Genomic DNA, 14,288 nt, shown 5'->3' on the forward strand with positions numbered 1-14,288 from the left:
CATAAAGAGGATTTGGCATAAGAAGGATGTCACATGTGTCAATGGTGGTGTATCCAGATCAAAGGTAATGAAATGGAAAAAGCTAAGGAAGATCAATACACGCATGGAAAGGGTGTTGGAATGCTCAAATTTTTCCAAGTAGATTAGTGAACAATAGTGGAGCCATTTCTTGTGTAGAATATCATCTCAAATGTAGTTGGAACCCAGTCAGATGGATAAACCTCTAAAATAGTTTTCTAGTGGTATATGGAAGATTAAAAATGACCTCCTAGATTGTAATTTATGGCCAGTCAAACCCAGAGACCCCCAAAAGTCAAAGATTGCAGAGCTATCAATGGTTAGAGGACATTTGGCACATGGTTTAGTTTGGCATTTTTCCAAATGTCACAAAGTAAGTTGGAGGAGCCATTATCCAAAGGACCAAGAAAACATGGCATAAGGGAGTGATTTCCAAGCATTTCTATTGCCCCGACGATGGAGCCCATTAACACATAACCCTGGTGAAGTCTCTCCCCGAAGGACTCAAAGAAGTGCACAATGGTGACTGCTCAAGATGACGCAAGAATGTGGAGAGGTAGATAACACATAGCAGCAAACAAGCCTAGCATTGGCAGAGAGCATTGTATCATAGCTCCCACATGACAACTCATCTCAATGGAGTCTTCCCAAGAAGGTTCATGGTTCAATGCATAAGGGAGTGCCTAGAATGACGACAACGCGGAAGGACTACCCCTGAAGTAACATAATGCACACAAAGTTGAGCCCCAATACAATTATGCAATGGGCTAGTGTGGTGAAGAACAACTGTAGAGAAGGACCAATATTCACAGAGTTAGGAAACTGTGGCATTTGTAGAAATATAAAGGGCTTGAGCCCGGTGAATTTTACTAAAATCTTTGTTTAAGACATTCAACGAAAAACACAAAGACCCGAGACACTTTTTCTCTCCTCTAGGAGACGCTGACAACATTTTAGTGGCTCATGATGAGGTCAACATGATGTTTGTATGGAGGACACGTGGCAGGCAAATTCAACGTTTTTGGGTGGCATAGTGGGCCAAATCCCAATGACATGTCAATAATTCGAAGGCACCACATGGCACTCATGATGTAAGCATGACATCATCCTGGAGGCATTATCTCAGAAGGTTTATAAAATGTGCAAAGGAGGAGAATTCAGGTTGACTAGGTGTCCTACAGACGCAGCAGGTGTCAAAGATAGATCATGCCAACAATATTGTGATTTTTCCATGAGCGCGACAGTGGTACCCACAGGGACATGTCAATCCAGAGGCTTGACCCAGGAAGGATTCTTAAGAGTCAAAGGAGGAATTTATGGGCTGACAGTGCTCGGGGACACAACGTAAATATTGTTGGGCAGCACGGGATCAATGAAATGATCACAAGCCGTAGGGTCATCCCACGCAACACATCACCCCAAAAGGAAAATCCCAGAGGAAAAAAAAGTCACACAAGGAATGTGCTCAGGATAACAAACCAGGGAGATGGAAAGATTGTTGATAAGTGACACTGTGTCATGTAATGGAAATTCAATGCACTTTTGACTTATGACTCTAAAATTCCTTTTGATCCCAAACTTTTAATTCGACATCAACTCTTCATAAATGGACCTTGGTGTACTTTGACTCTAACTTTGATTCATTATTTACTTTACTCAAGCTCTACAACTTAGTCATTCACTTCTTGATTACAATTCTCTTCATTGACCTTTGACATCCATCAACATTATAACTCCTCAATTACAATTCCTTTCATCAAACATGTATCTCGACTTTATCAATTACGCTCTTCATTAATTTGCAAAAAGACTTTGAAGTGTGCTCTCCTCTTCACTGACCCTAACTTCTTTTAAATTGTCGCGTCTCAATTTTGAGCTAGACCATGACTATCATCCAATTAAAATACATTAATGTGACTATATTTTACAATAATCTTATGACCTAACTTTACATTATGGTAAATTCATGGATGGATGTCAAAATGAATATGTGCCTAGGCTTATGTTGGTTATCTTTTGTATATAAACTTTTGTGGTGAATGCTAGTACATTCTCACCTTTTGATCTGTGGACTTCTTACTTTTGATTAGGTGATTTCCGCTCATACTGCTTCACTTGGCTTGTCCTCCTTGTATTACAGTGTCACATTCTTTACACGTCACGTGTTCTTCTTCTTAGGGTGAATTATACTATTGCCTTTTCTTCAAGTTTATAATTTATGACGAAATCATAGTGCGGCTGAGTGGGATTTCCTGCAACCTAGATACTTGCCCATAATTTATTTTCATATCCTTTTTCTCTTTGTAAATTTCAGCCAGGAAGGTCAACGAACCAGCGATCACACGTCTAGCAACTTAGAAAGTTCGAGGCACTTTTCCAAGGTTTTCACAGGCCCTGCAACACGTCTTTGAAGGAGAGTGTAACCCAGGAAATAACATATTAGTCCAACAATATAGTTTGATCCACCTTAAGATGATTAGTCTGCTAAAGGGACATTAAATCTGAAATAAAATATATCTGTCCACAAGTTATTGTTCCTCCTTATGATGTAATAATCCGGCCTCATAAATTCATTGTTGGAGCATAAAATGGCTCAGTTTCTCTCCTTTTTTAACTTAGTCCCTTTTAATGAATAAATTATGGAAACTGCGTGGAGCAAGGATCCTTTAAACCCTCGGTCTTTGGAAGAGAGATACAACCTCCAAATTTGGATTAAACCTCAATCCTGGCACTAGCTTGATTAAACCATTTATATTCTCCCTTTGACACCAAGTTAACAAAATAAGCCTTACTAACCTTTGCAACTCGGCCCTTTATGGCTCCACTGAAATTCATCTACAATTTTGTCAAGGGGACACTTCAGATCTCTAAGCAAGTTAAATCTTTACATATATCTTTTTTTTATAAACTATATCGTTTACACCATTCGCAGATGGAATCAATAACAACAAATAGATTAGCACCACTTGCAGCACTTCCATCAGAATTTCCATGAATTACAACATTGGATATATCCAACAGAGGCGTTTGAGAAACATGACCACAATATGTACACATAAATCTACCACCTGCGGGATTCTGATGTTTGTATGTCGTCAAACAATTCCTGCACCTGTGCGTGGCCTTTTTTATGCAATTTTGTTGCGTTTCAGGTGTCCAAGAATCAGGCAGTATCTTGATCTTTGAAGAAATTCCAAAATTCTCGATGTTCATGCATTGCAATCATTAGCTTTTATTGTAACAAAAGCCAGTATAGTAGGCAAATGAAAACAAAAGCCGTAACAATTATGTTTTTTTGCCTTGAAAGTTATGTAAATTCTGGTCATATTTTGAAAAAATTCAGCTTTTTTGCCTTATGTAAATTCTGGTCATATTTTGAAAAAATTCGGCGGGGATTTGGATTTTTGTAAATTTAAGTAAAAATTGTCGAACTTCATAATTTTAGGTGCCCTAAAAGTTTTTGATGGTGCTAAAGCTATTTCCACCATCAAAAACATGATTCAAACATTGCTTTTACAAGAATTTTTGAAACTTTTTGCCCGGAATCCAGCCGCCATCAATAAACGACTCCCAAACAAAAAAGTTCAACTTCGAGAAAATGGGTTAATTAAATACCTCACCGAATAGTGTTTTTAAAGCATATTTAAAATACCATCTACATTTACCAATGAGTATTATCTTAGCCATTACATTGGGCTAAATTCTCTTTGCACTAATAAATTTTATCATGTCTTTCAAACTTTTTTCATTGTCCCCAAATTCAAACATGGACAGAAGACTTCGACAGTAATCCCATAATACTCTCACGACAGCGAATTCATACTGGCAAACTAGATCTTCAAGAGGATAAACGAGGTTGTTAAGAATCGAACGCGCCAACTCTTTGCTTACCCGATGTGTCCATAATTTTTATTTCATTTCCAATTTGCGAGAAGCACAACATTGTCTATCTGTCGATTGCATGTATCTCTACTGGAATTACAAGGCTGCTAATGGCCATACCGCTGAATCAAATTGATTTTATCTGCAGCCTGGACATTCATTGATGATTACTACAGTCTCGGGCCTTCCGGAACAAGAAACGCTCAACGTGCCCTTTACTAGATAGCAAGCTCCACAATCTTTTTCGTTTTGGAAGATGTCTGGACCTCCTGCAGCGACTTCTACTTCAAATCCAGGTTAGACTCTAGCAATAAATCTAACATTACACCCTGTTTTGAATTAAAAAAAATACTATAATTTCAAAGTAAAAATGCTTTGACCCACTCAAAGTGTCTTTTAGATATTTATACAAGTGGATCTGAATCCAATGTAGGTTCTACATCCTTAAACTAACTTCCACAAAATCTCTCATAATTCATAAAACCTTTCACCTAATTCCTTATCCCTAGATAAGAGCTAACTAACCCTCAATTTTCTCAAATCTTCCAAAATACTTTAATTAAATCCTAACTTTGTAAACAAACTCCCTTAGTAAACAGTCAACCCTAAGTTAGATGCACCTACATCAAAAACCATTGAATTTTAACACAACAATTCAAATCACAATTTAATTCAAATCTCCATTACGTGCAAGTATTCAATATGAGATATTTATACAAGTGGATTTGAACCCAAGGTAGGTTCTACATCCCTAAACTAACTCCCACAATATCTCTCATAATCCATGAAACCTCTCACCTAATTCCTTATCCCTAAATAAGAGCGAGCTAACCCTCAAATCTCTCAAAGCTTCCAAAATACTCTAATTAAATCCTAACTTTGTAAACTAACTCTCTTAGTATGGAGTCAACCCTAAGTTAGATGCACCTACATCAAAAACCCTCGTATGAAAGCATATTATAATGAATTAAATTTTAACACAACAATTCTAATCACAATGTAATTCAAATCTCCATTACGTGCAATTGTTCGATATGAGATATTAGTACAAGTGGATCTGAACCCAAGGTAAGTTCTACATCCCTAAACTAACTCCCACAATATCTCTCATAATCCATAAAACCTCTCACATAATTCCTTATCCCTATATAAGCGCTAACTAACCCTCAAATCCCTCAAATCTTCCAAAATACTCTAATTAAATCCTAACTGTGTAAACTAACTCTCTTAGTAAGGAGTCAACCCTAAGTTAGATGCACCTACATCAAAAACCCTCGTATGAAAGCATATTATAATGAAACAAATTTTAACACAACAATTCACATCACAATGTAATTCAAATCTCCATTACGTGCAAGTATTCGATATGAGATATTTATACAAGTGGATCTGAACCCAAGGTAGGTTCTACATCCCTAAACTAACTCCCACAATATCTCTCATAATCCATAAAACCTCTCACATAATCCCCTATCCCTAGATAAGAGCTAACTAACCCTCAAATCTCTCAAATCTTCCAAAATACTCTAATTAAATCCTAACTTTGTAAACTAACTCTCTTAGTAAGGAATCAACCCTGAGTTAGATTGGTGGCAATCCCGAGGATGGACACATAGCTGTGACCATTTAATTCTTTCGATTTCCAATTAAATTTACTGGCAAGGTTTTGGTATATTACTTTAATGTGGTTTATTGTATGTTGTCCGCCCTCTGTACTGGCCTCGACCCTGCAACCATGGGTTATCACTTTCGTTGAGGGTGTTTGGAGTTCATTTTTTCTTTGCTATGGTTTGGCTCTGTGGGTGCTCGGTGCTTTCGCCTGGTTCTTGCGATGGTTGGTAAGTATCGTGCTTTGCTTGTCCCATATGGTGGTTTGTTGTGCTTCGTTGGTTCTTTGTGGTTTGTTGGTATTGTACCTCTGCTCGCTCTCTGTGGTAATTCAATGCTTTGGTTTTTGGAAGGTTTCAGGTCATTTTCCACCCGCAAATCTATTTGTCTCTGTCATTTGGCTCGAGCTTCGTTTCTGCTCTATTTATGGTGATTTGTATGTTTGATGTTGGGTCTGGTGATGGTCCGGCTCTACAAACACAAGTTCCTGCCTAGCTGCTGCATGGGACAACTCGGCGAACTCACTCTCAAGTAATCTTCTTGTTCCAATTTCAATTTCACCCTTCGTTTTTAAGGTTCTAATGCTCTAGCTCCTTGGTGAGTAGGCAGAACGCGTTCATGGCACTTCTATTGCTAGAAACCCTCTGTTGCGGGTCTCGGCTCTCGTCCTTCGTCACGGAATCGATCCTCCTCCAGGTAAAACCCTTGCTCCTCTTTCAGTTTGCTATTCACTATTCTTTTGGTATCATGGCCCTAACTAAACGCTGCCCTGCTCTATGGTGGTGTGCAGGCCCTTCCAGGGGAACGTTGCTCCACGGCTTTGTCCTTTGAACTGTTTTCAGGCTTAGGGAAAATCCGGGTAGGTTCTTTCCGTGGCTGTAGCGGTTTCTTGCTTGCTTTGTTGCTTGTTCTATCTGTAATTTCTCTGTTGCTTGCTCTGTCTATAATTGGTTATACCCTTGGGGTTTTGGTTCCTTCATGTATGTATGTGGTCTCCGAGTTGTTCATGCCCTCGTTGTTTGATTAGGATCTAGCTTGTGGACTGTAATGTTTTTGGTTTGCATGGGTTTGGAACCCTCCACGATTTCCAGGTTATAGATTTTGTACAGTGAACTTTGTTGAATGAAAAACGAAAATGAAATGTACAGGAAATGCTTAAAGTGTTGAATATAATAGTACCTGGTTTTTTTGTTGAGGAAAAAAAAGAAAAATATATGTTGGTGTACCTCTGTTTGGTTCTCGGTTTTGAAATGCTTCCTATTACAAAATTCTTGTCGATGCTTGTTCGGATCTTTTGATAAATTTTTTCACTGTCCTGCTTTCATTTTGATACCTGAAACATCTATGCACAGGGAATATAATAAAAATTAATCTACTTCCTTAATGACAGATTTTTTAATTGTTTTCTTCTATAGAGATACAAATAATAGTAAATTACAACTTCTAGGCTCTCTCTCCTCTTTGGATGGCAGCCCCTCCATCTTCTCTGGTTTTTCCTTTTTAATGCATTATTAGCAGTTTCTTTACAGTTGAGGAATTGTTCCTCATTTACTTTTCAGTTGTTTAACAGTTTCTTCAAACGAGTCCCTAACTAATCCTATCTTGATCTACTTGCCTAATTTTAAAAACTAACAATGGTTGAGTCAACCTTAATTTTAAATGAAACAGAAACTCAAGAGTGTTTTCCTCTCTGTCCAGCAAAATAAAATAACATAAAAACATTTCCCAGCGGTCGCCTTTTCACTCGGATGCTCGTGCATCAGGCTCCCAGGGTAAATTAAATTCATGTCTCCTGTCCATGAGCTCTTCAATAGAGTGCCCAACGCTTTGAATCTAGCCAGCAACTAACCAAGAACTATCTTCAATAGGATGACCCTTCCACTTGACTAGGTACTGCAAATATTCTTTCCTCCGAGTCCGTCTGGCCACCTGGGTGTCTAGGATCTGTTCGATCTCTAGATGCTTCGCTGGGGGCATTTATTTAATCCACAAATCATTCTCATTCTGGGTGTCCCGTGTTCGTCTTTTTGAACTGTCTTCTTCATCTGCCGCAATGTAGGGATACAGATTTGCCACATTGAAAATGGGTGAAATTCCAATACCTGGGGGTAACTGCAATTCATAAGCATTCACTAAAAATTTCTGAATAATCCTGCAAGGCCCAATTTTTTTCCATTTCAACTTCTTGTATTCACCTTTAGGAAACCTCTCCTTGCGTAGGTGTGCTAATACCAAGTCTCCTACGTTGAATTGTACCTCCCGCCTTTTCAAATCTGCTTTCTGCTTGTATCTTTGGTTGTCTTGTAATTTTAATTTCACATGTTCATGAACATCGTTGATTGCCTTTGCGAAATCTTCACCATCAGCACTCTTGCGCTCCAACTGACCCAGATCCCGTAACTCATGTACTCCACGTGGGTGCATTCCGAATAGGATCTAGAAAGGACTATTGCCCGTGCTTCAGTTGGGCGAATCGTTATAAGCAAATTTTGCTTGTGCAAGTACATGATCCCACTGTCGAGAATTTTCTCCAACCAAACTCCTCAATAATTTTCCCAGAGTTCAATTCACCACTTTGGTTTGACTATCGGTCTGCGGATGATAAGCTGAGCTGAAGTTTTGTTTGGTGTCTAATTTTTTCCATAAGGTCCACCAAAAAATGCCCTGTAAACTTAACGTCTCGATCTGAAACAATAGACTTCAGCGAGCCATGAAATCTGACTATCTCTGTGAAGAACAAATGTGCTACATGTGTGGCATCACTGGTTTTCCTACATGGAATGAAATGTGCCATTTTGGTGAAACGATCCACCACCACCATGATGGAATCGAATCCCTGTTGTGTCTTCGACAGACCCAAGACAAAGTCTAAACTAACTGAGTCTCATGGCCTATTTGGAATAGGTAAGGGTGTATACAACTCTGTGTTCTGGCTGTGTCCCTTTGCAAGCTGACACACTTTGCATCTAGGCACAAACCTCTGTACATCTCTACGCATCTTTGGCCAATAATAAAAGTGGCTCAACTGATCCAAGGTCTTTTCTATGCCAAAATGGCGGGCTAAACCTACATTATGCTTTTCCTGGATTAAGTTCTCTCTCATAGAACATTCCGGAATACACAACTGCCCTCCTTTGAACAACCACCCTTCCTGCATATTATAGTCCAGCCATGAGCTGTTATCTCTCAACAATGGATTTTGGCAAGCTTCATAAGCTTCCTTAAAATATGCATCTGCCTCATACAAGTCCTTAAGATGTTCGAATCCTAATACTTGTATCGTACTTTCCTATAGGATCAAATTCCTCTTGCTTAACGCATCTGCCAATTTGTTGGCTTGACCGCTGATATGTTTCAACACAAATGTGGAACTCTGCAGGTACTCCACCCAATTCGCATGTTTATGGTTCATCTTATGCTACTGCATAATATACTGCAGCGTAGAATTGACTGAAAACAAGGAAAAATCATTGGCCAACAGATAATGTCTCCAATGCTTTAGCACTTGAACCACTGCATAAAATTCCTTGTCGTAAGACGTGTACTTCTGCCTACTTTCATTTAGTTTCTCACTGAAATAAGCTATTGGCTTGTCCTCTTGGCTGAGTATTGCACCAATGGTTGTCCCACTGGCATCACAACGAAATTGAAAAAGTTTGTTAAAGTTTGGTAATCTCAAAATCGATTTTTCAGTAATTTTCCTTTTGAGCAGCTGAAAACTCTTCTTTGCCATTTCTGTCCAATAGAAACGATGATTTGCCTACTTAATGGTGTCCACCATGGGTGCACAAATCCCACTGAAATTTTTAATAAATTTCCGATAAAAACTCACCAATCCATGAAAACTTCGTACCTCAAACAAACTTTTAAGAGACAGCCAGCGAACTATGTCTGCAACCTTTTCTGGATACATTTTTAGTTCATTCTCGGAAATCACAAATCCCAAATAAAATAACTTTTTCTTGAAAAAAGAACATTTCTTCAAATTTATCAGTAATTTATTTTGCTACAATTTTTCCAATACATACCTCACGTGTCGAAAATGCTCTTCCTTCATCTTGTTGAATATAAGTATATCATCCAGATATACAATGACAAATTTACCAATGAATTCCTTTAGCATCTCGTTCATCAACCACATGAATGTGCTAAGGGCATTGATCAATCCAAATGGCATAACCAGCCATTCGTACAAGCCTTCATTAGTCTTGAAAGTTGTCTTCCACTCGTCACTTTCTCGAATTCTGGTTTGGTGGTAGCCACTTTTCAAGTCTATCTTTGAAAAGTACGCTGCTCCACTCAAACAATCATCATATCATACATCTGAGGTAAAGGGAACCTGTACCTGATAGTGATCTTGTTAATGGCCTGGGAATCTGTGCACATTCGCCACTCACCTCCTTTCTTGGGAGCTAAAACAGTCGGAACTGCACAAGGGCTTAAACTCTCCCGAATCAGTCCTTTATCCAACAACTCTTGCACCTGCTTCCGGATTTCTTCATTATCCTTCGGACTCATCCGATAGGCAACCTTGTTTGGCAAATTGGCTCCTGGAATAAAATCAATATGGTGAATAATGCTCCGCTTCGATGGTAATTTGTCCGGTAGATCGTCTACCACAATATCACTAAATTCCTCCAACATGTCTTGTATTTCTTTAGGTAAGTCAATGACTTCAGTATGGATCAACATTGGTTTTGGCCTTCGCACAACTGCATACTTCACCTCATCATCCTCCATCTTTCGCAGAAACTCTTTTCCGCCTAACAGTAAGGCTTTTGTCCCACTGGTTTCTGCAGCATCCTCTTCCTTCATGGGCACTAGCGTATGCTTTATCCCATCTTTAAAAAACTTGTAACAATTTGTTTCCTCGTCATGGATGACCTTCCTACCATACGGCCATGGTCTACCCAGCATAATATGGCACAAGTCCATAGACATGATATATCGCAAGTCACCTTGTCCTTGTACTTGCCAATATGAAACTCTACTTCACACTTCTCATCGACCAGCAGTTGGTGACCTTTCTGCAACCAAGACACCCTATATGGAGTTGGGTGCTTCAACCTCTTCAAACCCAATTTCCCCACCATTTCAATAGCTACCAGATTATCAGTACTTCCACTGTCTATGATTAATTTGCAGCATTTCCCATGCGACTTGCACACAGTCCAGAACAATGCTTTCCTTTGTGTCTGATCAGCTACTTCCTTAGCTGGTTTTAATAATACCTTGTTCAACACCAAGGCTTCCCCGGTTTCTGGCATACTTTCCACCTCCTGTGGTGGTGCATCCGCTTCATTGGATTGAGCGACATATGCTCCCCTCTGCCCAGTTTGTTAGATTTCAAGACATTCGAAGGACCTGTGTCCCCACTTGTGACACTTGTAACACTGATAGGCATTTCCTCTGCCTCTACCATTACCTCTTCCTCGTTGGTATGACCTTCCTCCTCTGGTGTTACCTTCCCTTTCAGTCTGTCCCGAAGTCTTCGAACTATTGCCCTCTTCATTGTTGTTGGCAGTCTTGCCTCTGCCAAAGGCCTGGCCCCGACCTCTACCAAAACCACGTTCTCTTCTGGCATTCTGTTTCCTAGCATTCTTTTCCTCCGCCTTCAAAGCACTCTGATAAGCTTCCTCTATGGTCTTAGGGGAAAGAATACTAATTTCGTCTAGGATCTCCATCCGTAGACCATTTACAAACTTCGCTATTTTCTCAGAGGTATCTTCAACATAACCAACTCTCAAGTTAACTCTATAAAATTCTTCAGTACATACCTTTACGGTCATCATTCTCTGCCTCAAGTTCTATACTTGTTTATAAAGGGCAATTTGATAATCTTTACGCAGAAACTTGCTCTTCATTCTAGCAACCATCCTGTACCATTTTTTAATCAATGATTTGTTCAATCTCCTCCTTTCTGCCTGTACATTGTCCCACCATAGTGCTGCATGTCCCTTCAATTTGGTGACAGCAAACTTGATCCTCTTTATCTTCGCTGATTTCTTCATACTCAATATATTTATCTAGTTCACTTATCTAGTCTAACAATGCCTCTGTGGACAAACTGCCATCATAATTAGAGAGCTCTGGTCTTGGATTGTTGCTAGCCAACAAAACTGACCTCAATAGTTTAATTTTTGGTCCTTCGTCATCTGACCCATCCATCATCGCTATGTTTTCCTCCTCACCATCATCCCCACCTTCTGGATCCCTACGCCTTCCTGCTTCCACTACTGCCAAACGTGCAATTAAATTCCTAATTTCTTCTCGTAACCCTTCATTTGCTACTCTTCTGATGGCTCTTCCTTGACCCCTTCTTCCTACCTCCATCTTGGCTGAGAGAAAGGAACAACCTGCTCTGATACCAAAAATTGGTGGCGATCCCAAGGAGGGACACATAGTTTTGACCGTTTAATTCTTTTGGTTTCGAATTAAATTTAGTGGCAAGGTTTTGGTATATGACTCTAACGTGGTTTATTGTATGTTGTCTGCCCTCCATACTAGCCTCGGGCGTGCAACCATGGGTTATCACTTTCGCCGAGGGTGTTTGGAGTTCATTTCTTCTTTGCTATGATTTGGCTCTGTGGGTGCTCGGTGCTTTCGCCTAGTTCTTGCGATGGTTGGTAAGTATCGTGCTTTGCTTGTCCCGTATGGTGGTTTGCTATGCTTCACTGGTTCTCTGTGGTTTGTTGGTGATGTGCCTCTGCTCGCTCTCTGTGGTGATTCACTGCGCTGGTTTTTGGAGGGTTTCAGGTCATTTCCACCCACAAGTCTATTTGTCTCTTTCATTTGGCTCAAGCTTCATTTCTACTCTATTTATGGTGATTTGTATGTTTAATGTTGGGTCTGTTGATGGTCCGGCTCTGTAAACACAAGTTCTCGCCTAGCTGTTGCACGGGACGGCTTGGCGAACTTGCTCTAAAGTAATCTTCTCGTTCCAATTTCAATTTCACCCTTGGTTTTTGAGGTTCTAACGCTTTGGCTCCTTGGTGAGCAGGCAGAACGCGTTCATGGCACTTCTGTTGGTAGAAACCCTCTGTTGCGAGTCTCGACTCTCGTCCTCCCTCGCAGAATCGATCCTCCTCTAGGTAAAACCCTCGCTCCTCTTTCAGTTTGCTATTCATTGTTATTTTGGTATCGTGGCCCTAACTAACCGCTACCCTGCTCTATGCTGGTGTGCATGCCCTTCCAAGGGAACGCTGCTCCACGGCTTCATCCTTGGAACTAGTCGCGGGCTTAGGAAAAACCCGAGTAAGGTCTTTATGTGGCTATAGCGGTTTTTTGCTTGCTTTGTTGCTTGTTCTGTCTGTAATTGCTCTGTTGCTTGCTCTGTCTATAATTGGTTATACCCTTGGGGTTTTGGTTCCTTCGTGTATGTATGTGGTCTCCGAGGTGTTCATGCCCTCGCTATTTGATTAAGGTCTAGCCTGTGGACTGTAAAGTTTTTGGTTTGCATGGTTTTGGAAACCTCCACGATTTCCAGGTTATAGATTTTGTACAGTGAACTTTGTTGAATGAAAAACGAAAATGAAATGTACAGGAAATGCTTAAAGTGTTGAATATAATAGTACCTGGTTTTTTTGTTGAGGAAAAAAAAAGAAAAATATATGCTGGTGTACCTCTGTATGGTTCTCAGTTTTGAAATGCTTCCTGTTACAAAATTCTTGTCGATGCTTGTTCGAATCTTTTGATAAATTGTTTCACTGTCTTGCTTTCATTTTGATACCTGAAACATCTATGCACAGAGAATATAATAAAAATTAATTGACTTCCTTAATGACAGATTTTTGAATTTTTTGCTTCTATAGAGATTCAAATACTTGTAAATTACAACTTTTGTGCTCTCTCTCCTCTCTGGATGGCAACCCCTCCATCCTCTCTGGTTTTTCATTTTCAATGCATTATTAGCAATTTCTTTACAGTTGAGGAATTGTTCCTCAGTTACTTTTTAGTTGTTTAACAATTTCTTCAAACAAGTCCCTAACTAATCCTATCTTGATCTGCTTGCCTAATTTTAAAAACTAACAATGGCTGAGTCAGCCTTAATTTTAAATGAAACAAAATGAAATAGAAAATCAAAGTGTTTTCCACTCTATCCAACAAAATAAAATAAAATAAAAACATTTCCCAGCTGTCGCCTTTTCACTCTAATGATCCTGCATCATAGATGCACCTACATCAAAAACCCTCGTATGAACGCATATTATATTATAATGAATTGAATTTTAACACAACAATTCAAATCACAATGCAATTCAAATCTCCATTGCGTGCAAGTATTCGATATGAGATATTTATACAAGTGGATGTGAACCCAAGGTAGGTTCTACATCCCTAAACTAACTCCCACAATATCTCTCATAATCCATAAAACTCACATAATTCCTTATCCCTAGATAAGAGCTAACTAACCCTCAAACCTCTCAAATCTTCCAAAATACTTTAATTAAATCCTAACTTTGTAAACTAACTCCCTTAGTAAATAGTCAACCCTAAGTTAGATGCACCTACATCAAAAACCCTCGTATGAACGCATATTATAATGAATTGAATTTTAACACAACAATTCAAATCACAATGTAATTCAAATCTCCATTACGTGCAAGTATTCGATATGAGATATTTATACAAGTGGATCTGAACCCAAGGTAGGTTCTACATCCCTAAACTAACTCCCACACTATCTCTCATAATCCATAAAACCTCTCACCTAATTCCTTATCCCTAGATAAAAGCTAACTAACCCTCAAACCTCTCAAATCTTCCAAAATACTCTA

General features: G+C 39.3%; 1 protein-coding gene across 8 annotated transcripts in view; it reads right to left on the minus strand.

Moving 5' to 3' along the window:
- Positions 1–3,754: 3,754 nt before the first annotated feature.
- LOC149218437 (uncharacterized) overlaps positions 3,755–14,288 on the minus strand; it is a 125,311-nt gene continuing 114,777 nt past the window's right edge. For 3 of the 8 annotated variants that reach the window (XM_089384016.1, XM_089384012.1, XM_089384013.1), the window contains one exon: positions 3,755–4,178. In XM_089384016.1, coding sequence (XP_089240142.1) covers positions 4,058–4,178 — 121 coding nt within the window. In that variant the 3' untranslated portion in view covers positions 3,755–4,057. Of the gene's footprint in view, positions 4,185–14,288 lie in introns of all 8 variants that reach the window. The other 5 variants (XM_089384003.1, XM_089384007.1, XM_089384006.1 and 2 more) reach the window with 5 other exon arrangements.

The sequence above is a fragment of the Pinus tabuliformis genome, chromosome Q (genome assembly GCF_031772625.1).
Source record: "Pinus tabuliformis cultivar Carrire ecotype Pingquan chromosome Q, CPIR1, whole genome shotgun sequence".
NCBI classification, from domain to species: Eukaryota; Viridiplantae; Streptophyta; class Pinopsida; order Pinales; family Pinaceae; genus Pinus; species Pinus tabuliformis.